Genomic DNA, 26,525 nt, shown 5'->3' with positions numbered 1-26,525 from the left:
GTCGTAGCCATGCGCGTCGGCACAATGAAAAAGTTTTTTTTTCAATGAAAGATGATGTCTCAAAACCGCCAAACTCACTGGTTTGACTGGAATCCTGCTGCTGCACAATTTTAACACGTTTTTAGGTGGGGTTATGATCGAGAATAAGCTTTATGTGGCCTCTCTGGACTCCCATATATTTGCACTAAGTTTAGTCGGGCACCATTTGCAGTCATCAGCCGACATTTGAGGCAAAAAAAATCAGGTTAAAAAAAAAAAAAAGCCACGTCGCCGCACCACTTTTTGGGCAAGCTCCATACCAGAATCCGGAGACTTTTTGGGGGGGCCTATACTGAACATTTATTTCAACGTTGTTATGACACAAACATGAAATCATTATGTTAACATTTAAGCATACAAAATATAATACGAAGTAATTTTTACACAATACCATTATTAACATAGTGAAAATATATACATAATCCACATAACAACACGGGGATAGGGTGAAGCGATCGCTTTTTTTCCCTGACCCATTGGACACTCCAGACTGACGGACAACTATATTTGTACAAAGTACGAACTAAGGACAATGACTGACAAACTGGAGTATCATTTAGCTATTAAGATGTCCAAAATGCTTGCCTAAATTTTCTGGATCCAGGGCAGTTTGCACTAAGCGGTCTGAAAGCTGTCTAGTGTCTAAAGATACACATAATTGATAGTCGTAGAGTTCTGGCTGTCTGTCGTCTAAAATTAAGACCATTTGATTGACACAGACTCAGTTTTAAGACAGTCTTAAAATAGCTAGCCTGCATAGGGCTGACTTGAAACAGTGTGTAGTTTGGATTTTCTTCTATTCATTTGTGTGTTGAAATATTATTACAAGAATGGCTTTTCAGTCAGTGGTGCACCCAGAATTTGGCTGGGGGGGGGGGGGCTCACAACTTTTTGTCAAGTTTTGTTTCGAAGTTTGAATATTTTCAAAAAAATGTTGTCCAAAATTGTTGGCCGCAGAAAATATTGGGGTTTTTTTTTGGGGGGGACGGACTATTTTTGAGTTGGTGGCGCCATTCCTATTATACTTCTCGAAAATAGGCCACATACATGTACATATCACCACGGGCAAATCGTGGGACTATAAAAAATACATTGAGCAAAAAATAATTGACAACCTCTTGGGGGGGGGGGGGGGGGCTCAAGCCCCCCGAGGCACCCCCCCCCCTTGGGTGCGCCACTGTTTTCAGTTGATAGTTTTTGATGATTAAAACACAAGAGCAATATGTTAAGAGAGTATTCTCCATGAAAGACAACATTTTCAAGGGAAGTACCAGTATATAATAACACTGAGTTACATACGATACGTGAATTTTCAAAATCTAATTTCGATGTGGGAGAACGAATTGTTTAAAAGAAATCGACTGAACAGCTAATCTGTGAGCTAGCCTGGATGGGATTCGAACCGGGGTCACTGAACCAACGGTCCAACCTCACACCCATCTTTCATGTATTCACCGACATATCTTTTTGTCCAATTCTTGTTTTTTTAGCAGCTGTAAATGGGAATATTGAGAAGTTTTTGGCTGAAGAGAGGGCGAGGTCTCGAATGTCCCACACAGTGCAGGTAATTTTTAATTTAGTTTTTTTTCATTTTTTTTTAGTTTAAAAAAAATAAACAGGACAGAATATTTCCTAATATGTAAATAAATACAAGTGATTCGTACAGAAAACTCAGCTGTAATAGTATACAAATAATGAATGTTTATGAGTGCAATGGTGAGAATATGGTGAGAGTTGAAAGATTGAATGTTCCATTCAACACGGAGAAGCCGAGTTGAATAGAATATTCCATTTTTCAACGAATGAAAATATTGTCACCACTACACGAATGCAAAACATTCATTATTTGTTTTATATAACATCCAAGTAGATCTTTGTCATTCGATTGGAGGATAACACTTTAAAGAACAAACAAAACTCACAAAATTGTAACATTCAGTATTTTTTTCAGCTTGTTCAACGCTAACGAAGGTTTAAAAGTCAAATCATTGACAATAATGAAAATTAGCTTGTAAGTTCTTAAAACAACTTCAAAGGCAAGTTTTCTACTGCTATAACTACTATGGTCTAAATAGTGCAAAGATTGTATAGCGCCGCTGCACGTCTAAGCCTGCACGCGGCATGCAATAGATCAAAAGGGATGGGACGAAAATGCACGGTGAATGGAACCAAAAATGCATGGTAATGACATAGGCCGTGCAATGGTTTGATTAATGAATGCCGCGTGACCTACAATCCTCCAATCAAATGACAAGGATTTACTTAGGTGTTATAAAATTAACACTGAACACCATTCCCAGGAATGGAAAAAATATCACCTAGACCGATATTAAATTTTAAAAAGTAACTTTTGGAAATCAATCCTTTGAATGTCAGAACCTAATATCATATTGCTGCTTGACAGTAAGCAGAAAAGTTGTGTGCTAACTGTTGCAGAAAATTGTGTTAACCCTAAGCACGGTTTCATGGGGTGGATATGCTAACAGTTTTGCGTGTGAAGATTTCTATTTTTATGTCGCTGATTAAAACAACTTATGGCTCTGGGGTAAGCGTGTCTTTTGCTTTGCTTACTGCTTACCGTCTCCGTGCAAAAGACAGAGGCTCTGTTAGCATAAAATCGTGTGCTTACCAGCGCTATGGAATTGGGCCCTGCTATGTGGCAAAAACAGTCGTCAAGTTTTGCAAGAAAAATGTGGACATATGGACAGAGAGAGATGGTTGTATTATTAGCTGACATTTCGATGGTGATTTGTTTTCTTTCTGTAGGATGACACTTATTACAACGTGCATGTCAACACAGAGGCCAGCAAGCCTAGCAATGTGTAAGACCTTTATTAATTCTCCGACTGCCTTTCCTGGATGTAAACATCCTTGGCATTTGAAATGACATTAGTTTGAAAAGACTTCACTGCTTAAAGATGACGAACGTCTGGTCTCTAAATTTACAGATGATCGGTTTCTTGGGGTTTTTTTGTCTGGGAGTTTTGATTTCAAAGCTGGTTTGATTTCTTGAGCTGTGAAATTGTAGGAGAGTAAAAGAAAGTTTTTCTTTGTAAACAAAATTATTATGGAAATGTCATGTATGGAGATTTCATCTAAAGGTGTTTGAGTCTTTTGTTGTGGAATTAGCCAAATGTCCCTTTTTTATTATGTACATGTACACAACAAATGATAGTTTTCCAATTTTTTGTGGAACCCTACAGTGTTTCATTATGGTGATTTTCTACAACAATACAAAATTAGACTTGGCAGGGGCTAATGTAGCTTTCAGAAAAACGAGGATGTTGATATGAAGGGGCGGGGGCACGCCCTGCTAGCCCCCCCCCCCCCCCCCCCCCCCGGAAAATGTTGAAATCTACAATGCTTTCTCCTGCATTCTAAGGCAATTCGAGAATAAATTTAGTAACTTTACCATTTCAATTATTAATTGTTGTCCCATTTAACTAGTTTCACAACAGTAGTCAGTCGCTGAACGCAGAGGGGAGAGGGGGGGGTGCATTACTCCCCCCCCCCCCCCCGATCCGCCACTGCTTGGCAAATCAGTTTTTGTTAGTCACAGATGATAAATAATTGGTAAATGTTCAATGTTTAACGTAATTTTATCCTCTGTTGATGCTAGTTCATATTGTCTTCCAATTCTACACACATCACTTAGGCCTACATGTTCTTTACACTCTTTTTCCGATTATTCACCACTTTTTCCTCCATTAGCCGCGGCTTTAGACAACGCTGGTCAAAGAGCTTTCGAATTGAGCGAACATCTTTCCAGTGAAGTTTCTGTCCTTTCTTTTATGTCTGTGTGTGTGTGGGTAATAGCCAGTTAGTGATTTCCTCAATCCTGAAAACGTAAACGATCCCAGATCCATGAAATTCCACCCGGAGGTTTTTGTAGGGTTTTGAAAGATTTTGTAGGATTGAGGAAGGTTGAGCTCAGCCACTCTTATTGTTGCATGCACAGTGGTAGCGGCTTCATGCCACACTGAAGTTTATGTGCATAAAGAGTAGTGGTGTGCATTTACGGTTAGGTAGGTTTTGAAAGATTTTGTAGGATTGAGGAAGGTTGAGCTCAGCCACTCTTATTGTTGCATGCACAGTGATAGCGGCTTCATGCCACACTGAAGTTTAAGTGCATAAAAAGTAGTGGTGTGCATTTACGGTTAGTTTGGGAACCGGGTACTCTATTGAAGGTAAACACGGGTATCCGGGTACCCGTAAAAGAACTGCAACCAAAACTAAAACAAAGTTTACTTTTTATGTGTGATTTAACGTGGGATAGATGACGCCTGCGAAAGTTGCAGTCCATACACTGTAAAGCTATAAAGCCCCTGTGGGATTTGAATTTTGGGGTTGGGTTTTCTTTTACCGGTACCCGGGTACCCGTTTTTGCTTCAGTAGGGTACTCAGTTCCCGAAATACTCACATATGTACACCACTAGAAATCACACGTTTGTCACCCATCCCAAAAACCAAACGAACGAAAAAACGAAAGTTGAAGCCGTTTCTAAAAATGCAGTAACCGTCGAACTCTGTCAGCTCAGAGAAAAAAATATACACCTGTGAAGATTGAAAGCTAATAAATTTCAATGGAATGATTTGTTATCACGGAAACCACAAGGGAAACTGACTTTCGAGGTTTATTTGATGAGTGGTAATTAAAATCTGTGTCATTCCGGAGTGACCTCCGTTTGCAGTTTTCCAGGTTTTTGGATATTAGTAATCTTTCTCCAGAAGTGTGACCAAAAGCATTATCCTGGTCCACATAACACATATGAGTTGAATAATGAAAGGTTTGCGGAAACACCATGTGCGAATAATTTCTCAACTAAGAGAATGGTTCTGAAAAGAACCAGAGGTATAAACTCGACGTTCCGGTCAGTATGCTCTGACCGTCTTCAGGAGAGTTGGTTGTTGACTAGTGTAACATTGGCTAATTGGGGAACCAGCAACATAGGGCTGGATAGCTCAGTTGGTAGAGCACCGGTATGGTGTTCTAAAGGTCAAGGTTCAACTCCCCACTCAAATCAAATTCTATGTTTTGAGTACTATTGATTTGAAATGTTTTTGGAGAGGAAATCACTGGAACTGTGTTGCATGATCTGGTGTGGATTTGTCAGTGTATGTGTTAAGCTGGAGTCCGTTTGGATTTTATTATTTAATGATTTTAATTCATTTTACAAAAATTGGAATGAAGTAAAAAAGCATTCCAATATTTAACAATCACTTGAATATTGGAATATATCCATGAAATCCCTAGTTATTTTGATCACTGACAAATCTTTTGAAGAGGAGAAGAAATGGTGCTGCTTTAATTAGCATCGTCCCCTAAAGAGCGCCCTCTTTTGATTTAGTTGCTCAGGCCGACAGGCAAACTGTCTTGTTTGTTCAATACATCAGGCCCGTACGCTGGAGGGGCTCAGAAGACACCCCCCCCCCCCCCCCCCCCACTTGGTGAGGAGTTCCACTCAGATTGAGGAGTTCCACTCAGAGATTTATTAAAAAATAAAATTGCCCCCTCCCACAAAAAAATCAACTTTTGATGACCCATCCCCCTTAAAATGTTGCCTTCAAGTTGTAAACACAAGCAAATTTGATTCAAAAGTCACGGGAAAGTGGCCAGGAAATGCCTCAGATTGCACCACAGAGCATCTATTTAATCCAAAATTTTTCGGGCCCTTGGCTGGGCACCGGACCCCACACCATAAGGGCTTAACGCTCCGCGTTCGCATATAAAAAGTTCCACTTTGGGATTTGAAAAACCACCCCCCAGTTTGGATTTTGGAACGGGCGTATACAGGGAATGCGCATGAAGTATTGTTGAGTTTGTATTGATTCATGTTCATCCTTTTTGCATGCCAACAAAAACCAGTGGTCTATTTGCATGTGTGGTCACTGTTTGCATGTTGTACGTCCCCGCCTCGAAAACATTTTAATTTCAGAATTTGTATTTTTGATTTTGTTGTAATTTTTAAAGTAAAACATCTTGCTATAAACTTAAACAAACTTTGCATGTACTCAGTATAAACACAGTTGCAAACAGGACTTCGTTATTAGTTTCTCCTTGCTGATGAAAATTATAACGTAAATAGTAATAAATCCAGTAATAGCTTTTGTTTTGTTCGCCTCATGTAATTTATTGCATTATTCAATGGCACATAAAGATGCTTTCACTTTAATGTTTCACTTTAATCTTTCTTAAACCATCAATTTTTTTCCTATTTCTCGATGCCGTCGTTAGAGTTTTACGCCTGTTTACTTAATTTCTTTACCAGTTCTATAAATTATTTGATATCTAGGTGAGTTGAAAGTTTTGCAAAGTTTTTGTTGAGATTCCAACGGTTCATTTTTTTTCCTTAAGGAAAGTTGTAGTTTGCATGGTCCTGCCAGCCAAGCTTCCAATAGTCGACACCTTTTTTTTCTTTAGAATGATAATCATGCAATATATATGCTGGCGTTTTTCAATATCCCCAAACCCTTCTTTTGTTTATTTGATTGCAGAATTGATGAGAACTACGAGGAACCAACGCGATCTCCCACCGTGCCTTCGTCCAACCGACCTCCAATCACAAGAATAATCGATGACCTTCCTGAATATGAAGATCCCGATGTAAGACAGTCCAAGAACTCAAATCAACCGTCTTTTGGGGGGGATTTTATTTTTTGTTGAATTTTTAAAATTTCACTTGCGATTAGAAGCATGATGGGCTTGACCACAGCTCTAATGTTACTGCATCGGGCTGGCATGGCTTGTCATTCCTGGGGCCGTTTTCACGAAATGTTAAGATGCATCTTAGGAAGGGTTAACTCGTCTTAACTCACGACTCGTCAAAGGATCGATATCACCAAACTTAAGACACGTTCAATACGTCCTGATTTTCTTAGCAACGCGGCTGAACTCATCTTAACTGAAGATCGGTCTGATGGTCGTCTTATCTCATTAATGCGTGTGTTAATTTGTATGTCGTCTGGAAATCATTGCCATTAAAGACCAGAGTTGGCCTAGAGTTATAGTTTCTTGGAAGAAAACTGCGGTAGAAACAGATTTGAAGAGATTTCTGATACGTGGGTACTTTTAATAAAAATAGCGTATTTACAAAATTATACGCTTAAACATCTAGTCGTCTTTTTTAAAATAGAGTAATGAAACTAGCTTGCCTAGAAATATCTACCTTGCATGTGAAATTTATTGAGTAGAGTTACTATTCTGGCGAAAGTTTGTGTTCTATGCACGCGAACGGGAAGTTGGTTTTGCGTGTTTCTTTTCAACTACTTATCAAGTGGGAGAAGCAAACATAAAACAGTCATCAAATTGGTACTTTTGATGCGTCTTGCTTAAGATGGGTTTAGTGAATTCGGTCTTAGGACGCGTCTTAGCTAAGATCGATCTTAGAGCGGTGACTCGTCTTAAATCCTAAGATGAGTCGCAAGATAAGACGAGTTTCGTGAAATCGGCCCCAGGTTGAATGAGGGAGACAATCGAGTCCATCACAAGTCCTCCAGTCCCAATTCAACTCGCAAGCTATTCAGATGAGCTTTGGCAAGGGCATTCCTTTGTCATTGTTCATCCTGTGTCACTTGTGACTGGACTTGCGAATATACTCGTCGACAACACTGGCTCATATTCCAACTGTGTTTCTCTCCCTAAGGAAATCCCAGCCAGACCAACCGGGAAGTCGGCCACCATGCCGTTATCAACCAGATACACGGAACCATCAGATAGCGGTGGAACGCTCATGTCATTCAACTCCAGCTCCTCCTCACAGCCGCAGGACGACCTACAAAACTATGAAGACTTGCCCGACTATGACAATTGTAAACAGATGTTTGCTTTCATGATTTGTCAATTTCAGTACTTTTTCATTGTGGCTTTTAGAGACTTTCCGAGACCTGATTTTTTTGGTTTAAATTGTAATTTTCAGCGACAGAATATTAATAAATTTCACAAGTTTCATAAGTGATGCAGCATATTTATATTTTAGTCGGCAGTCATCTTCAGGTATTAACATGGTTTTTTTTGTCAGAGTAGAATCTCTCAGAAAGCTTTTCGAGACCTTTTATGAGGTCTGTATTCCCCATGGATTATTACTTGAAGTACTTAAAAATTAAATACTAATATAGTGGCGTGGACTGAGTCTACTTTTTCCTTCATTGTTTTTGACAGTTGATGATGGTGATGATGGTGAATTTAGCTCCACCGATTACGAAGATTATGACGAGGACGAAATAGGAAGGCAGCAATCTGCTGGGTACGTAGTTCTCACTCTTTCATTTTTTTCCATACTAAGGCCCAGTCTAGTAGGAGAAACATTTTTAAAGTGAAATCATGAATATTACAGGCATGGGCGTCGCGAGGGGTGGGGGGGGGGGGTGGAGCCAAATAAAACAACAAAAAAGGGCACAAAGTTATATTGCAGTTAATTTCATGGGTTGGGGGAGGGCAAATGTCCTTAAAAGTACAGGGAGTTTGGCGGGAAAGTGTGCTCCCCCCGTCCCCCTCCTCCTCTAGAAAAAAATCTGTTATGTAGCACCTTATAATGGTTTACAAGGTACTGCGGCGCATATTGCAGCCACTGCCAGAAACACCGGGGCAAACCCCTTCTCTTGGCGATAAGTGTTACTGGGTTCTTTAACGTGCATTACACAACACATGGGACCTACGGCTTTACGTCCCATCCAAAGGACGAAGCAATAATGGTAAAGTGCCTTGCTCAAGAGCACAAGCACCATGTTCCTACGGTCAGGATTCCAACCCATGAACCAAGGCACACGAGTCGAACACCGTAACCATTGGACCACAGCACCCCATACCGGTATCTCTCTGTTAACTGGTTTCTTTTCCGATCCAAATCATGCAAAGTCACATCTGCATGGTACCTCTGTTGCATCTTTAACTCATTGATTTCTCACCATGCAATCCCTCAAGTTTTTTTAGTGGTCGAGTGGTAAGACGTCTGCACTAACAAGCAGGAGGTCATGGGTTCGAGTCCCACCCGAGTAAGCTTGAGAATATTTCTCACAAGCCCTTGGACAAAAACTGAATATGCAGTGTGTATAAAATACGTCGGTGAATGGCAACACCCAATGTAAAATGGATTCCATTTGTTGTCTCCGCAGCGTGGATTCCAACGCCAACAAGGCCAAGACCAAACTAGACAAGGCCAAGTTAGACCAAGAGGAGAAACTCGCCCACTTCAAGAAGCAGCACGAGAGTGACCCCAAGGTGGACCATCTGGGACTCCTGTTCATCCCAAGCAAAGTCATGACCATCTCCAAGAAGAACTTCGGTCAGTGGACCAAACGCTACTGCCTGGCCAGGGACACCCACTTGCTGTGCTACAAGAACCACGACACCAAGAGGCCCTCGCAGGACCTGGTGCTGTTTGGCTACACCGTGGCGTTCGTCGGGCAGGAAGGAAAGCAGCAGAACGTCTTCAGTATCAGCCATCCCAGCCGGGGATCGGAGCTGTACAGTGCCGACAGCAAGGAAGACGCTGACAAGTGGATTGGGGTACGTCACAAATTATTTTCATTGCGGAAGGTGTTTTTTTTCTTATCAACCCATTTGTCCTTGTATCGCCCCAAAGTTTCCTGAACAGAAGCAAACTTAAGGCCCGTGACCATTCAGCCCCGGTATGAAAAGGGCCCCCCGGTAAGCTCGTCCCCTCCCAAGAAGTCCTCTCTTAACGTCCCAGCTACCGGCCCAGGAGCTGGTCCGGTTGCTTATCAGGAACTCCTCTATCCTAGGGTCTATTGTTTGCAAGTATTGACACATGTAATATATCCCAGAAGAAACCCGCTTGTGGTTTTCATCTCTCAGCGTGAAACAATAGAACACTTTCGTCGGCACAGATCAGAACCCCTGCCATGCGGTTTCGCGCACAATGGGACCATAAATTACCAAGGCGTTATGGAAGGATTTTATCTTTAATCCGGTAAGTCTGCTATTGTTCTGCTCTGGACGTTCTCTGAAGGGCAATAAATTGATGCGCCTGACTGACTTCAAAACTTCTGGTCAGACAGGACCATGTACCGGACGAGACTGGGCTGAAGACCGGACTGGCTCTGGACCGGACGAGGTACCGGGGGGCCCTTTTGATACCAGGGCTGAATGGTCACGGTCCCTTATTTAGCTAAAAGTGAAAAGGACAAATGTGAGGCGTTCTGCCAAAATGAGACAGAGCTGGGCAGAGGTCAAAATGAGGGTTTGTGGGTATTGGGAAACAGAACAAAATTCACCATACGGTACTGTTTGTTGTACTTCCATCGGACATTCTGTTGACAAGTTATGGCTGATTTAAATTCGCATTTTTATCAACATGTCACAGAAGTAAAATACTGAGAAAAAGGGCTTTAACGTTTGAGTCTTGCATTTGTGAAAATGGAAGATGCCAATTTGTTTCTCCTTAAAAACGCTTTTATTCCTCGCTTTTTATACTATTTATTTCAAATATGTGTAGTAGAGATATCAAAGATTAGAAATATCAATAAACCTGAAAATCAGAAAAAGTTCATCACTATTTAATTGTTTGGCATTTTCTCTACTATAGCCTGCGCCCAGTTCCGTCTGATTTTGCCCGAATGCCTCACAAATGGCTCGCAAGGTCAAAGGTCGTTATTTGGATCACATTTCTTGTACCTGGTTCCCGATGTCCTCAAGCAGGATACTTTGCTCCAATTGCTGCATGCAAACAATTTAGCAAAAATGTGTCCCAGTCCTGATAGGGAATCATTGTCAATCTTTAGCACTTTAATTAAGGGGGGCCTCGTAGCCGAGCGGTTAGAGCGTGGAGCTACGGAGTGGAAGGTTGGCGGTTCGAATCCCATTCGAACCAAAAACTGGAAAACTCTCTCTGACGACCCAACAGTAAAATGGGTACCTGATTCGTTCAGGGAAGGTAAGACGGCGAGAGGAGAGGACTGGGCCCAGCCACTCATATGCCGCGCCCAAGACACAGTGGACCTCTAACATCCCACTGCCCCTACGGCCAGTAATGGCTATGGGATCTTTACCTTTACCTTTACTTCTGGAAAATGCTTGGAATGAGAACAGGCATGACGATCGGGGGTAATTTCTTTTATGCATTTTAAAATACCAGGTGCTGCAGGGTTATGCTACTATGGGGAACGAGTTGGTCCCGTCGACGGGCTACGTGGAGAAGGAAGGCCAAGGAGCAACCTCACACACGGGAGATGAACTCTCGAGAAAAGGTACGCGGAAATATAAACCCCAATCCTGCAGAAATAAGATTTTAATTTCAAGACCTGGCCTGTATTACAATTCAGATAACGTTTGGATATTTTTTTATTGACCGTAAGGGAAGGGATTACCAGGGATAGAGCCAGGGCCTGGAAGACCGTCTTCTGGAATTTAATTTTGCGTCTTCTTCAACATTCCTTCCCAGTCAAAGGTTTCCTGGGGTGGAACAAGAAGAAATCGAAGGAGAGCAATCCGCAGCTGAATGTCGATGGAAAGGGAGTTCTGTCAGGTAAGAGGTTGAAAAAAAATTATTGAGAAAAGAGAGTTTGACTGAACTTGGACCACTTGACAGATCTTACATAGGGGTGCACATTTACGGGTAGTACGGGAACGGGGTGCCCGACTGAAAGAAAACACGGGTTCCCGGGTACCCGTTAAAGAAACCCAACCCCAAAATTTGAAAGTTGCCGTGCAGATTGTTCGTAAAGGTCCTCACGATAATACCTCTACAACGATGCATCAATACAGCAAGATACAAGCGTGTACAGTGAGCTTTATGGGTTTATGGTGAAAACTGCAACTTTTGCAAACATCATGATGTGAAATGTGTTTTTTTTCCCATGAAGCCTGGTTTTCATTTTGAAAATTCCCCACAAATGGCATTCAAAACCTTTCCTTTTCATTGTCTGAGAACGTAGTAAGTAGTTTGTAAAGTTGGTCGGGGGTACCCGATCCCATAATCTGGAACCGGTTCCTGATATCAACGGTCGGGTACTCGGGCATCCAGTTCTGATGCATGGCCCAAATCTTAAAAGTGTTTTTACTTACAGAATTAGGTTTTAGTTCAAAAAAGTTTGGAAGTAGAGTGTTTATAGACAATCTTCATTCCCATGTTGGTTCGCCTTGTGTTCACTGGCTGTTCTCTGTGGTAAGAGTGATTTTATTAAACAGAACAAACATGTCAAGAGTGGCACACGTGGAACACTCCAGATTTCAAGCTTTGAGCTTCTTTATTTTTACTTGCAAAGGCTGCATAAATATCATGGGAGCCAAATACGGCGAGCCCAAATGGCGTAAGAAGTACCTGATGATCAAGAACGGCCAGTTGGAGTGTTGGTCCGAAGACGGTGAGACGCAACACTTTGACTTTCCCCTGAACGGGACTGACATGATGCCAGCGGATCCCAAGGTAACCAAACGGAAGGTCGCGATGAAAATCAGCAGAGGCAACGAGACGCTGATTTACTTGGAGGTAGGTCCCACTTTACTTTATTTCCCTTACTGTCAACAACTTTACTTAGAGGATAAAAAAAAAAACCATTCTCCAGCACCTGGGAATTGGTCCACTCCTGAAAATGTTCATTGGGGAAATGTCATTGTTCCGGTCCTTGTCCATGTCATTAATGTGACAATGTATCAATGTCACTCCCTCCAGACTCTTCAGAAAATGTTCATAAAGGAAATGTCAGCATTCCTTTCCCTGTCCATGTCATTAATGTGACAATGTGTCAATGTCACTCCCTCCAGACTCTTCAGAAAATGTTCATAAAGGAAATGTCAGCATTCCTTTCCCTGTCCATGTCATTAATGTGACAATGTGTCAATGTCACTCCCTCCAGACTCTTTAGAAAATGTTCATAAAGGAAATGTCAGGTTTCCTTTCCCTGTCCATGTCATTAATGTGACAATGTGTCAATGTCACTCCCTCCAGACTCTTCAGAAAATGTTCATAAAGGAAATGTCAGCATTCCTTTCCCTGTCCATGTCATTAATGTGACAATGTGTCAATGTCACTCCCTCCAGACTCTTCAGAAAATGTTCATAAAGGAAATGTCAGCATTCCTTTCCCTGTCCATGTCATTAATGTGACAATGTGTCGGTGTCACTCCCTCCAGACTCTTCAGAAAATGTTCATAAAGGAAATGTCAGCATTCCTTTCCCTGTCAATTTCATTAATGTGAAAATGTGTCAATGTCACTCCCTCCAGACTCTTCAGAAAATGTTCATAAAGGAAATGTCAGCATTCCTTTCCCTGTCCATGTCATTAATGTGACAATGTGTCGGTGTCACTCCCTCCAGACTCTTCAGAAAATGTTCATAAAGGAAATGTCAGCATTCCTTTCCCTGTCCATGTCATTAATGTGACAATGTGTCAATGTCACTCCCTCCAGACTCTTCAGAAACTGTTCATAAAGGAAATGTCACTCTTCCTGTCCTCGTCAATGTCATTAATGTGACAATGTGTCAATGTCACTCCCTCCAGACTCTTCAGAAAATGTTCATAAAGGAAATGTCAGCATTTCCTTTCCCTGTCCATGTCATTAATGTGACAATGTGTCAGTGTCACTCCCTCCAGACTCTTCAGAAAATGTTCATAAAGGAAATGTCACTCTTCCTGTCCTCGTCAATGTCATTAATGTGACAATGTGTCAATGTCACTCCCTCCAGACTCTTCAGAAAATGTTCATAAAGGAAATGTCAGCATTCCTTTCCCTGTCCATGTCATTAATGTGACAATGTGTCAATGTCACGCCCTCCAGACTCTTCAGAAAATGTTCATAAAGGAAATGTCAGCATTCCTTTCCCTGTCCATGTCATTAATGTGACAATGTGTCAATGTCACTCCCTCCAGACTCTTCAGAAAATGTTCATAAAGGAAATGTCACTCTTCCTGTCCTTGTCAGTGTCATTATAACATGACAATGTGTCAATGTCATTCCTTGCAGACTCTCAACCACCTGGACATGGGTCCTCTCCTGAAGATATTCATGGAAGCAATGACCGACTCCAAGAAAGACCCCTCAAGCTCCTCAAAAACTGGAATGGTCTCCAGCCTGCTGAAGGCGTTTGAGAAACAGAATAACGAGCCAGCAGAGCAGGTAAAAACTAAATCTTGTTTCTGAATATATTTTTTGGGGGAAAGGGAGTTTCCAAAAAAACTTCTTTTGTGGAAAAGGTGGAAAATGAAGAAGAAAAGGTTTACTAGAACCAAATAGCGTTCTCCTGCTGTGTCAGCCAAATTAAAAAAACAACAACTTGTACCCCTTTTTTTTCTTTGTAAACCAACTAAGGTTGTAATATGTTTACACTTACGTCTCTCCCTTAATGTACTTAACAGGACACAGTTGGAAGTCTTTCGATAAGTTGTTTCCATTTTGAAAAAGGAATGAGGCTCCAATGTGCGGAATTTTTGCTTCAATATCATTAATGGAGAAGTCTTTTAGAACCATTTATCTTCCAGAAAGATGTTAGTTTTCAAATACCAGGCACTGCAAAACATATTTCTCTGTAAAAGAAGCGCTCTGTTGTGGTGTATATTTTATGTGTATTTGTAAACGTGTCAGGTGCATGAGAATTTAGAAAAAGACTTAAGGACCTGATTCTCATTTGTGGAAATTGAGGGGAGACGGACTTTACAGCACATCCCAAAATACCCGCAACGTTTTTTTGAGAGGCTCTAGCGTCGCCGCGGAAACACGTATCGCCATTATTTTATATCATTTTAAAGCTTGGAATCTTAACTTTATCCCTGGTAAGTATTGGTTTGATTTTCAAAAGGGTTTTGATATTATTTGTGTTCAAATAAAGGCATGTCAAAAACAAACTCAAGGAAAATCAATTTCAAGGAAAATCAATCATGCACATTTTTTCTGATGTGGAAATGGTTCATTATGTTCATGATGTGACGATCTTGTTGCCTTTTACTTTCTGTGTTTCCTATTCTTTTCGATCCACGTAGACTACACCTTAAATGAATTCACCATATTGTTCTTCGTTTCAATTTCAATTTTGAAATCCACATGCAAGTATGTACCTTTTCAAAAAGCACGCTCAAAGTGTGACTCGAGTTTGCATCTGATGTACCGCATCATGGAGTTTACTTGAAATCGGTTGAGTTTGTTTCAACATGTCTTTATTTGAACACAAATAATTTTTAACTTCTTTTAAATATCAAACCAATACTCGCCATGGATAAAGTTCAGATTCCAAGCTTTAAAATGGTATAAAAATAATGGCGGTACGTGTTTCCGCGAGGAGGCTAGAGCCTTTCAAAAAAATTGCGGGTATTTTGGGACACGCCTGAGAGGGAAGGACAATTTTGAATAAAATGAAATTTTAGGAAACATAAAAAAAAACTTTCTTTACCTGTAGTAATGAAGACAGGTTTGATTACAAGATATTATTTTCAAAATAGACACTTCAGAGTTACCGAAAGAAATGGTGTTATTTATGAAACCACCTTTATAAGAGGATTTCTTGGGATGCTACATTTTCCAAAGGAAGCATATGATGACGTACAACTTCCTAGTGGACAACAAGCTTCTGGAGATTCAGGAGAGTTGTACCAAAACGTCAGCGTGAGTTCTTTTGGAAAATACTTAACAAAAAGAAGCTTTTCTGCATTCTTAAATCAAAACTAACTTCACGTTCCACTGCTTCTGCTCTGTGTTATCTTAAATCTTAAACTTGACCTTTGACCTTGAGGTCAGAAGGTCATATCTTGACATCTGGTTATGTCTACTGCAGATTGGTTTGACCTTTACAATGTTGCATTGTGTGTGAAACAAAGGTCGTACTGCAGTTCATGCAGTTCCTAGTAAAAGACGCTAGGGAGCTAGGGTTAATGCAGCGGTCCTCCAAGAGTGATCAGGAATAGCAAACTACCTATCCAACAAATAAAAACTTGTTTGAAGCCATTCTCGATGATGCTTGAAAGGCAATTCATTACAATTCAGAAATAACAGGGACAGGAAAAATGTCACACTTGAGACCCTTTTTGCTGCTAAGTAGTTCCAAGAAATTGGGCCCTGTCACTACTACTTCAACAACGATCTTCAAATACTTTTTGCAATTTTACCGTGAATCATTAACAAGGTTTTATAATTGAAATCCAATCCAGTTTCTAACGTGATCTAACCAATTCAAAAGTTGAACAAAGAAATTGAGTGGAGCGGGGCTTGAACCTGCAACCTCCGGATTGCAGTTCCGGCGCTCTACCAACTGAGCTATCCAGCCCTATGTTGGCGGTTCCCCGATAAGTCAATATCTAAGTCTGAAACCTTTCATCTTCTGAAATATGTCTTTCACTTGAACTTTGACCTCTGATCTTTTGAATCCGACCTTGAAGAACCAATCACCTGATTGTCTGTCATTTGTCTTTCACAGCTTTGCATTGTTATTGTCACAACTTGCCTCTCATTCTGTTCAGCAAATCTCTTCATTTTTTACTCTAAAGTGTTATGATCGTCGGGCTTTTCGAAACTCGTGCGCTGGCAGATATTGTTGGACTTCAAAACCTTTGCGTCCGACCGGTTTCTGGAAAGTTAGTTGCTTGGGTTTTTTTACCCTCCCGCAAGTCCAAACAATGTTGCAAAGCTTTTTATGATGTTGTGTTTGGGAGCATATGGAGATTGTTTATTTACGTTGTAGCTCTCTGTTGGTTTTGCAATTTTGGGGTTTATGTTTGTTTTTCTGGCGATTGGTGAAAGTCGTTTCCAGGCGGTTGTTAATTTCTTAGAAGAAAGCTCTGATTCTTAACTCAAATTTGAAAGGGAAATTTGGAAGGGTTGATGCCACATCAAAAAATTACAAATGTATACTAATCGCAGAAAGTTAGTTAGAAAATGTTTTTAGACATTTGCAGCATTTTCATTTGTTTGTCTGGGTTTTTGTTGTTGATTTTTTTCTAAATTTCTTTTGTATATATCCGTGAATAGGTTCTTCAGGATTCAGCTTTTGCGCACTTTCATTATTTCTTCGTTAGCTTATTTTACAGATATTTCAAGACTAATTATATATTTTTTTATTCCATGCATAGCTTCTCTGTATATATTCTTTTAATTACAATCTTGATTTTCTTATTTACAATTTCGACTCGGAAATGTACCACATTTATAACATGTTGTACACTCTTCTAACTCAATTTTGCCATGAACTGACAAGTCTTGAGCTTGTAGACTTTTTGCTTAAAAAAACGTTACTCACATGGGGCCAATTTCATAGAGCTGCTTAAGCACAAAATTTGTTTAAGCACAAAAACGTCTTGCTGAATAAAATCAGGTTACCGGCCAAAACTCCATGCGATTGTTATGCTAAGTAAACAACAGCTAAATACCAGTCACAAGCAATGTACATCACATGGAGTTTTGGCCGGTAACCTAATTTTACTAAGCAATGTTTTTTCGTGCTTAAGCAAATTTTATTGCTTAAGCAGCTCTATGAAATTGGGCCATGATTGTTCTTTTGGCTTCCTACAAATTCATCATTAACATTTTGTTAAGAAAGTAATTATGTAACCTGCACCTATTGTACCTTGGTAGATTTAGCACTTTGCAGTTAACAATTTTAATTGGAGAGGTTTAAGATGTTTAGTGGCAGAAACATGTATCCTCTTGATGAGGGTTTATAAACCTTGAAGAAGGAATTTACACATGCTGCCACCAGGCAATTTTAAATCTTTCCTCTTTTTGTTCCGTTCAGAAATAATTTTGGTTAATGTTTTAATATTTGTTATAATTGGGTTGATAGTTTATATACGACCCTTGTTAATGGTGGATGTGATACAGCAGACATCTTGATCTTGTCCCCTGTATAGCATGGTTGAGTGAAGTCACTGTATCACAGGCACCAGTCTAGTTGGATATTGTTTTTTTACTTTAATGGGTATTAACTATCAAGCCCTAGGTAAAGTAAAAGTAGCTGGTTTCTTCCTAAAGCCTTCAAAATCCTCAATAACCTTTTCATTGATTTTGAAGGAATTAGGAGGATTAGGGTTGAACATTTTCAGACATTTTCTTTTGGGGAGAGGAGTCCTGAAAAAAAGTGACAAAAAGCTGGATTGGGTGATTGAATATTTCCTGATTGCAGACGGATCAACAAAACGACGATGACCTCTATGAAGATACCGAGATTCCCATTCGCCAAAATAACCAGAACAGTGTTCCCAGTGACAAAGACAAAGAAAAGGAAGACTCACCGACTAAGAAATCGTCGTCGTCCATTTACCAAAACTTCAAAATTGTGAGTTGCGGTCGGCTCGTTTGTTGGAGCCGTTTGAAGTTTGCACCAGAGCTAACACCGTCAAAGAAAAAAGATGTAGAGGACGCTTTTAGATAAGCCTGACTAAAAAAACCATATACTTACCAAAGAAATTTGTAATTTTTTTGTTTGGCTTTTATGGTTTTATTTTATTCCTCTTCTTGCCAAATTTCGCAAAATTACAGATTTACTGATTGCTTTTACTGCATCTGAGCTAACATCGTCACAGAAAAAAGATGTAGAAGCGGCATTTAGATAAGCCTGACTTAACTACCATACATTTACCATAGAAACTTGTGATTTTTTTGGTGGTTTTATTTTGTTCCTCTTCTAAACCAAATATTGCAAAATCACAGATTTTACTGATCGCTTTTACATCAAGATGTTAACATGCTTACCAGGCATGCAACTTTTCCTAGGATCTGCTGATTTCCTCGTTTTTTACTTCTCAGGAATGCATTACAACTTAAAGAAAACACTGTACAAAGTCTTGTGTGGTTTGCAATTTCCTCTTTTTTCTAAATTGCCAGTTGCATGCCTGGATTACCCAACATGCACCAAAATCTTCAACTAGTCACCTCTAGCGGCTTTTGTATCGGATCCAATCACCAGAAAAGATATCTTTGCCTTTAAACACTGGCTTATCTGCACTTTTTCTGCAATAAATTAGATTTGTTTAGTGCTTGAGTATACTGAAATTGATACAACCAAAAAGACGTATTGTACATGAACCCTTCAGATGTGGACACCATTCAGGAAGAAAAAGGTGGCGCTGTTCTTCCAAGCGGAATCAGTAACCACTGTTGATGATTGATCTGAAGAAATCACAGACATAATGGAGACCGAGAAAGGACGGCTGCTAAACATCCCAGACTTACCATCACCAAATTAACCATATCTTATTTTATCCTATGTTTTAGTGTGACACATCATCAAATAGCTTTTTATTAACCTTTCTGAAGACCAGGCAAGAACAAATCTTCACCTAACATTTTATTTGCAGTGAATTCTATCAAAGGTTTTGACGTGCTGTGCAGACCCAGCAGATTCAGCTCATTTTTTATGCTTTTTATTTTTAAATGTTGAAGTCACATGTAATGTAATCATTTTGCTTTTTAAATCCTACATGTAACTCTTTTTTTTCATAAGTTCATGTTCCCTGCTTTTGTTTTAATTTATCCTGCTTTTTGTCTGTGTTTTATTTTCTCCGTTGCTTTACATGTATGTGCTTGCTGCATCCTGCCGACAGTACATTAACATAGCTAAAACCATAGACGAAGACCTTTATCTCGAACTGCTGGATGATTTTGAAAATCCCGAGATCACGTCGCCCAAAGAAAAGAAAAAGAAGAAGAACCCGTTTGCTGTGAGTGCGGTGCCAAGTGCTGATCCAGCCAGACTTTCCAGCACAGTACATGACATGGTTTCATCACAAGTAGAGAGATACCCAATACATCGCTCATTTCATTGACTTTATCAAAGCTTCAAACATTGCAAATGTGCCAGATCCAGGGCTCTCGTCGAGTCCATCACAAGTCCATCACAAGTCCTCCAGTCAGCGGGGTTTCAAAGCGCTTTACAATTATTGTTTTCCCTGTTTCAACGGGCAAACACTCCTGAAACCTCAACTCCCTAGGGAGCATACACGGCCGGTAGGCAGCCATTTCAGAGCTCTTGGCCGTAATCAATCTCTCACAATCACTTACACTGCCCTCACAGGTACCCATCTACTCCTGGATGGAGAGAAGCAATGAGTGACAAAGTGCCTTGCCCAAGGGCACACGCACCATAACCCCGGCGGGACTCGAACCCACAACCTGCAGAATTACCTGCAGACCACAAATTCCATGTCTCAGACCACTAGGCCACAGTACTCCACAATTTATATATCATAAGCTATTCCAATGAGGTTTGACAAAGGCATTCCTTTGTTATTTTTCATCCACTGTCACCTGTGACTGGACTCGTGATGGACTCGACAACATCCCTGGCCAGATCATTCTGTGTTTTTGTTTTTACTTGTGTTTCTTTCGCTTCGTCAGTGATTGACACCCTGTTTTCCTTTCATTTTAAAAAATCTCATATCTTTTCCCCCCATTTAAATGATTTACCAGAGTTAGCACAGTGTATTTTCACTGTCAGTTCAGCATTATCACAACGTACTGACATCGTTATATCATTCAGTCGTCATTAAAAAACAAATATTAACTTACATTATGAATTTTGTGTGAGTGTGTGTTTGTAGTTAAAATATCAAACTTTCAAAAATTAACAATCACAAACTGAATTTCATACGGCACAGGTTCTACTAACATAGATACTAAATAACCAAAAGCACATAACATATAATTTACATTGTGGTTAATTTTACATAGCGTAGTACATGTCTAAATGCTAAATAGCACATCCACAAAATTAATGCTTACTGTTCAATGAGCTGCAAAAGTGTTTATTTTTCTTCTTTCAAAACTAGTTCAGGTGCCATACATGTAAATTGGTGCTTGCTTGTAAACTTTGAGGTACATTTCAACCAGAAGTCATTCTTTTTGAGTTGTTGAAAATGACAGTTTTATATTTCTTTTGTTTTTTAAGGGCAACACTGTTTATTTCTTGAGACCCATCTCTCGTCTTCAAAAAAATCATGGCCTCTTATACTTCCTTGCTATCAGATGAATTAAGTTCTCTTTCAAGTTTCAAATTCCCAATGAACCCCAAGCATCATGACACCCCCCTCCTCAGCCCCCCCCCCCTCCTCAGGGCCCCCCCCCCCCCCCCTCCAGCCAACTATCAAATAAACCTGTTTGAGGATACGTTGATAAATATGTACCCTTAACACTTCCCAGGTTTGTCATTGTGAGGTCAAGATTATCCAGAAACATATATGATAATCCTAATAACTGACGATGATTTGAAGTTCCATAAAATCATCGTCTTAAAATATCCCTATATTTCCATGTAAACAACTGAGAGAAATCTTTAAAGAGTACAGAAATAGGTTTCACACGCTTGTTTCTGGCAAGCTGCCAATAAAAAAAACCCCTAGGATTTAAATGAAAGGGTTCCTTAAGAAACTCCCCTTACCAAAGAAACTGCCTCTTGCTTATGCTCTGCGGTTGCCGTTGGATACCTCAGGTCATGCAACGAGATAACCGGAAGAGAAGCGAGACCCTACCAGCGAAGATCTCCAAGATGCCTGAGGAACCGGCGGCAGAGAGCGGCAAGAAAGACAAGAAAGCCAAGAAGAAGGAGGATAAGAAGAAAAAGGACAAGAAGGGGAAAGGAAAAGAAGAGGTCGTTGTTAAGGAGGAAGAGGTCGTTGTCAAGGTGAAAGAGCCCCCAGCGGAAGAGACGCCCAAGAAGAAGGTGTCAGGTAAGATCAGTAGGGAAATATGAAGAAAAACAATGCTTTTGGATTGCCTCGGAGTGCATTTTAGTGGGAGTGTTTCCAGCGACTAGGGAAAAGCTGTAACTATGCATGGTTATTGTTTAACCAAGGTTGCCCAAACCTAACCAAAAGATTTTTTTGGTTATGACCACCAAAATGGGCCCGAGTATGAGTATCTTGCAAAAAGAAGTTGCTTAGGGAGTTGGGGTCATCGCTGATGAATATGAGGTCATTACTAAGGAGGGAGAGGTCGTTTCTAAGGAAGTGAAAGCGGCCTTGGTGGATAATGCCAATTTCATTGTGAGAAAGAGGGTGCGTGTGAGTAGTTGAGTTATTAAAAAATTGAAAAACATTTTGATTACCTGTTTCGAGTATCATGCCCAAAAAGAGATTACTTAAGGAGACCAGGTTATTGCTAAGGAAAGAGAGGTTGTTGCTAAGGAGGAAGAGGTTGCTAAGGAAGAGAAAGCAGCTTCAGTGGAGTGCACCAATTGCAATATAAAGAAGATGCTGTCTAGTTAAAACTTTGGAAATTTGTGAAAAAATGATTTTCATGTGGTATGTCACAGACATAAATAGATGTTTTCTGCTGCTAAGGAACCAAGGTTATTGCCAAGGAAGGAGAAATTGGTTCTAATCCTTGATATATTTTTAATCCTTTCTAATCCTTTAAGCTCTCTCCATTTCCCCTTCCTGTTTTTTTTTTTTTTTTTTCTTAGTCCGAGCAAAAACTGCGTTTGCGAAATCCGACAAGATGCATCTTCTGGATGTGGACCGCTTGGAGATTGAACGGAAGGAAGTGGATACGAGGAAGCGAGAAGTGACCAGACGGAAGATAGATCTCAGGTACAGCTAAAAAGAGCACTCTTAACCAGTTCATGTCGGATGACGTGTATACACGCAAAAGTTTTGCGGTATTCGGAACGGATGACGGATAAACATGCAACAAGCGAGGCCGGAAATATCTGTCTGCGATTCGCTTGCAGCTAGCGAGGCCGGAAATATCAGGGTGTGCTACCCTAGATGACAGCCTGAACCCGTCTTGCATCAAGGTTCATGAAAACAATCCCGTGCCGGGGTCCGGTCAATGTCAAAATAATCCCGGCGCGAACTGGTTAAGAAACAGTTTCATAGTTTGCCAAGTTGAAGCAGTTTATATATTTTGTCATGCGATGCATTCACATACTTCTTTTCTGCATGAGTAGACATTTTGTGTATTCATTGTTACAGAATTTAATTTTATTTCTTGGGGAGTGTGGCCTAGTGGTTAAGGTTCAACTCATGATCAGAGGGTCAGGGATTCAAATCCAGCTGCTGGCCATAATGTGTGTCCTTCAGCAAGACACTTGCCTCTCTCCACCCAGGAGTTCAAATTGGTACTGGCATCAGCTGGGGAGTAACCTGCGATGGAACGGTATCCCATCCAGGGGGAATATAAATATTCTCAGTTGTTAAATGTACAGAATCCTGCTGCCTGTAATATCTTGTGTCCTCTGGCAAGTCACTTTACCCCCACTTGCCTCTCTCCACCCAGGAGTATTCATGGGTACGAGCATAAGCTGGGGAGTAACCTGCGATGGAACAGTATCCCATCCAGGCCAGGGGGAATATAAATATTCTCAGTTGTTAAATGTACAGAATCCTGCTGCCTGTGATATGTTGTGTCCTCTGGCAAGCCACTTTACCCCCACTTGCCTCTCTCCACCCAGACTATAAATGGGAACCAGCATTAGCTGGGGAGTAACTTGGATGGACTGGCATCCCATCCAGGGGGAATAGAAATATTCTCAGTTTCAAGGAAATCGGAGATAAACGCCATCCTAATGGGCCATTCGGCTCTGCTACATACTCAAATAATGAGCCTATGACATGCACGTGAGCATGGCACAACTCAGCAATGGTGATTGCCGGAAAAACATGGCGCTCTTTGACCACCTTCAAGAGCCCAGTGGAAGGGACATTACGGGCGTATTCGAAACCCCATTCTCGTGTTGAATTAACACGAGAACAACTGCACTCCACACGCAGTTGGGGGTTCGTAATCGGCAACCCAAGAACACTGTTCGCGGGGCACTCGAGAACTGGGTTTCGAATACACCCTGTGTGTACGTACTGATTTGCGTGCATATCGTGTGAAGTACGCACTACTTATTTTATTTTGAATGTGCACAAAGCCATAACGTCCTCATGTGAGAGTCAAGCGCCGTCGACAGTGCGTTTGAATCACTGATCTCTATATAAAGACTGGATAGCGGATATGCATACAACATTCGCACAGTAGACTTTGCATATTGACCAATTCGCCCCCGGTCTCATGAAGATGGCCGCGTATAATACGAACGTTCTACGCGTAAATACGCGCGCGTTGTATCAACAGTTGACGCGCATTTTGGTCACGTACACATATTATGATGTTCTGAAAGGGACACATTTCCGTAGTGATTATTATTTCAAAAAACGCCGAAAAAGTGATTTGCAGCATTTTAAAATTAACCACGACGTTACAAAAGTCATAGTAAACCTTGGTCAGTGGTGGTGGTCAAAATAAGTCAAGTGAACCGCGACGTTACAAAAGAAATCATGCTGTCTATAAAGACAGCAACTTGTCCTTTGTAGATCACCAGCCGGTCTCACCAATATGGCGTCAAATTCGTACATTGTGCGGCTCTTTATTAGCTATCCAGTCTTTATATAGAGATCAGTGGTTTGAATGTCCTCCCGGTGGTCTCTCCCAACTCTCATTTTGTAACCATTGAGTGGGTACTTGTGCACGGAGTACATTTTCTTCTTTTCTTCTGGCTTATCAGAGCTCAGAAGAGGGAGACAACGGATCCTAAGCAGAAGGAGCTGCTGGAAATCGAGCTACAGAAAGCCCAGCAGGAATGGAGTGAATGCAGCAACCGTTTGGCCTTCATTAACACGGAGATTGAGAGTTTGAACAAGCGTAGTGACGCCACCACGCTCCAGGAACAAAAACAGGTACAAAATGGACTGAATTTTAAAAATTTACCACCCCCCCCCCCACAGAATAAGAACTAAGGTTTCCTGAGTTAGATTTGGATAAAGGAGGAACTAGATAACGTTGTGAAACAAACCTGATATTGTATGAGTGGGTACGAGAAACAAAAATGAAAACAGTTACAAAGTTGAGGAGGCAATTTGGATGTTAAACTCTTATATACTAGAGTAGTTAAGGGAAAATCTCGTCTTTCACTTTAGAGATTGCCATCTAAGAGTAGATAAAAGAACTGCTATAATGACTGTTTGATATAGCGATTGTTTTTTACAGTGATTTTCAACCACCAGTGCTCGTAATAATTGAACATAAGATTTGGGAGCCAAAGGGGAGATTCTTTTATTGACCAATCCAGGAACGCTTTCCTTTCTGCCGCAAAGGCCCCCTTCAATGGCGGAAGCATTGTGCTAGCTGTTGTTCAGATTATCGGTCACGAGGCAGTTGCTTTGTACAATAGCGCGCACAATGGTTTCTCCATTGAAGGGGGCCTTGTGAGTGTACAGTGATCACGTGCCTGTGTTCGTCTATAGCCGAGTGTTTATTGTAGTGGGAGTCTACTGTATTCACTTAGGAGAATGCCTTACGTTAACTACACTTGGAAAGGTAATACTCTGATCAGTAACTGAGCTTGTAATGAACTTCCATGTACTATTTAACTGACTACCAAAACAATTACAAATACTGAGCAAGGGTGAAAATCAAGATTGAATTTCTCGATCAAGAACTTAGACGAGTTTCTTATTCTCAAATGTTGTTGAGGTTATTGTGGGAGAAATTGGAGATTTCAAACCAAATAACGGTTACTTGATTTCACCCAAAGTTCCCATTCAGCTCACAGTCATGCCAACAAAATGTGACAAGTGAGGTGCCTCATGCAATGCCCTGCCAATGACTGGGTATTTTTTGCAGGATTCAGTGACCACTGGGCCTTCAAACTTCTTAGAGCTGTAATGTTGGGAGGGGGGGGGGAGGAGAAGGATGGAAACTCTCTGACAAGTCGAGTAGGCAGGCTTTTCATATACCAAGAAGACCACTAGCAAGTGAATGCAGTTACAATCAGAGACCATGGAGCAAATTGGGAGATGTTCAAGTTGTTTTTTTTTAGCCTGTGTCACAAAGAATGGAAGGCTTAAGTTTTTTAAGGTTGGTTTTGAATATCCGGTTTCAAAAATAGAAATCGAACAGTGGAATTCCAACCGAATTTTTGAAAATCGGGATTTAAATCCTACCACTAGTTTAGGTTGCAGCTTTTGATTTCCCAATAATACCATAGTTGTCTTGTAGGTTTTGATGCTTGTTCCCCATTACTCCTGAACTAACTGATGAGGTTTGTAATAACAATCTTTGTCTAAATCCTTGCATTGGTTGTGCCTGAGCCACAGAAATTCCATTTTTTGACCTGTGACGTTGATTATCTGACTAACAGATCTGCTAGTAGCCGTGAATGAATGATTAATGAGCATAGATTAACAAATCTTGCACCCCTACTTTATGCATCGCACACTCACCGGATTGCAATTGCCATGGTATCCTCGTAGCAATTTCGCATGTCGATGGTTAGAGAACTGTCGTTTAAGGACCCCATGATGGTGCGCAGGACACGAGATCGCCTCTCGCTCTGCGCAATGAGAAGTTGGAGCTTAGTAAGTTGACGACCAAAAAAAAAAACGACGAAAAATTATGTCTGTTTTGTGACAAATATAATTTCTTTGTTTGAAATCCTTCTGTTTGCATGATTCCATGTGCTGTCACGGTGAGAGCCACTCGTTTGTTTCAGAATTTTGTTTTCAACCAATTTTCGCAAGCGTTTTCCAAGTCAGATTGTTTAAATTACCAAAAAGTGCATATGTTTA

The 26,525-nt window shown here is 40.7% G+C and overlaps 1 protein-coding gene and 1 non-coding gene across 11 annotated transcripts in view; one reads left to right on the top strand and one right to left on the bottom strand.

Moving 5' to 3' along the window:
* Window positions 1-26,525, top strand: part of LOC119745356 (actin filament-associated protein 1-like 2) — a 56,694-nt gene that overhangs the window by 26,932 nt on the left and 3,237 nt on the right. Inside the window, exons 3-20 of one of the 10 annotated variants that reach the window (XM_038221654.1) lie at window positions 1,533-1,603; window positions 2,806-2,861; window positions 3,751-3,807; window positions 6,535-6,643; window positions 7,683-7,848; window positions 8,198-8,282; window positions 9,151-9,544; window positions 11,133-11,244; window positions 11,439-11,522; window positions 12,262-12,485; window positions 13,960-14,112; window positions 15,514-15,591; window positions 18,101-18,253; window positions 19,521-19,637; window positions 21,404-21,641; window positions 22,376-22,502; window positions 24,464-24,635; window positions 26,211-26,315. In XM_038221654.1, coding sequence (XP_038077582.1) covers window positions 1,533-1,603; window positions 2,806-2,861; window positions 3,751-3,807; window positions 6,535-6,643; window positions 7,683-7,848; window positions 8,198-8,282; window positions 9,151-9,544; window positions 11,133-11,244; window positions 11,439-11,522; window positions 12,262-12,485; window positions 13,960-14,112; window positions 15,514-15,591; window positions 18,101-18,253; window positions 19,521-19,637; window positions 21,404-21,641; window positions 22,376-22,502; window positions 24,464-24,635; window positions 26,211-26,315 — 2,501 coding nt within the window. Of the gene's footprint in view, window positions 1-1,529; window positions 1,604-2,805; window positions 2,862-3,750; window positions 3,808-6,534; window positions 6,644-7,682; window positions 7,849-8,197; window positions 8,283-9,150; window positions 9,545-11,132; window positions 11,245-11,438; window positions 11,523-12,261; window positions 12,486-13,959; window positions 14,113-15,513; window positions 15,592-18,100; window positions 18,254-19,520; window positions 19,638-21,403; window positions 21,642-22,375; window positions 22,503-24,463; window positions 24,636-26,210; window positions 26,316-26,525 lie in introns of all 10 variants that reach the window. The other 9 variants (XM_038221653.1, XM_038221656.1, XM_038221658.1 and 6 more) reach the window with 9 other exon arrangements.
* Trnaa-ugc lies at window positions 16,177-16,249 on the bottom strand. Its single transcript has one exon. It is a non-coding gene; the product is annotated as a tRNA-Ala (tRNA).

This window comes from Patiria miniata, unplaced genomic scaffold (assembly GCF_015706575.1).
Source record: "Patiria miniata isolate m_02_andy unplaced genomic scaffold, ASM1570657v1 HiC_scaffold_7, whole genome shotgun sequence".
Lineage (NCBI taxonomy): Eukaryota > Metazoa > Echinodermata > Asteroidea > Valvatida > Asterinidae > Patiria > Patiria miniata.
This window is presented reverse-complemented; position numbering and strand designations above follow the sequence as displayed.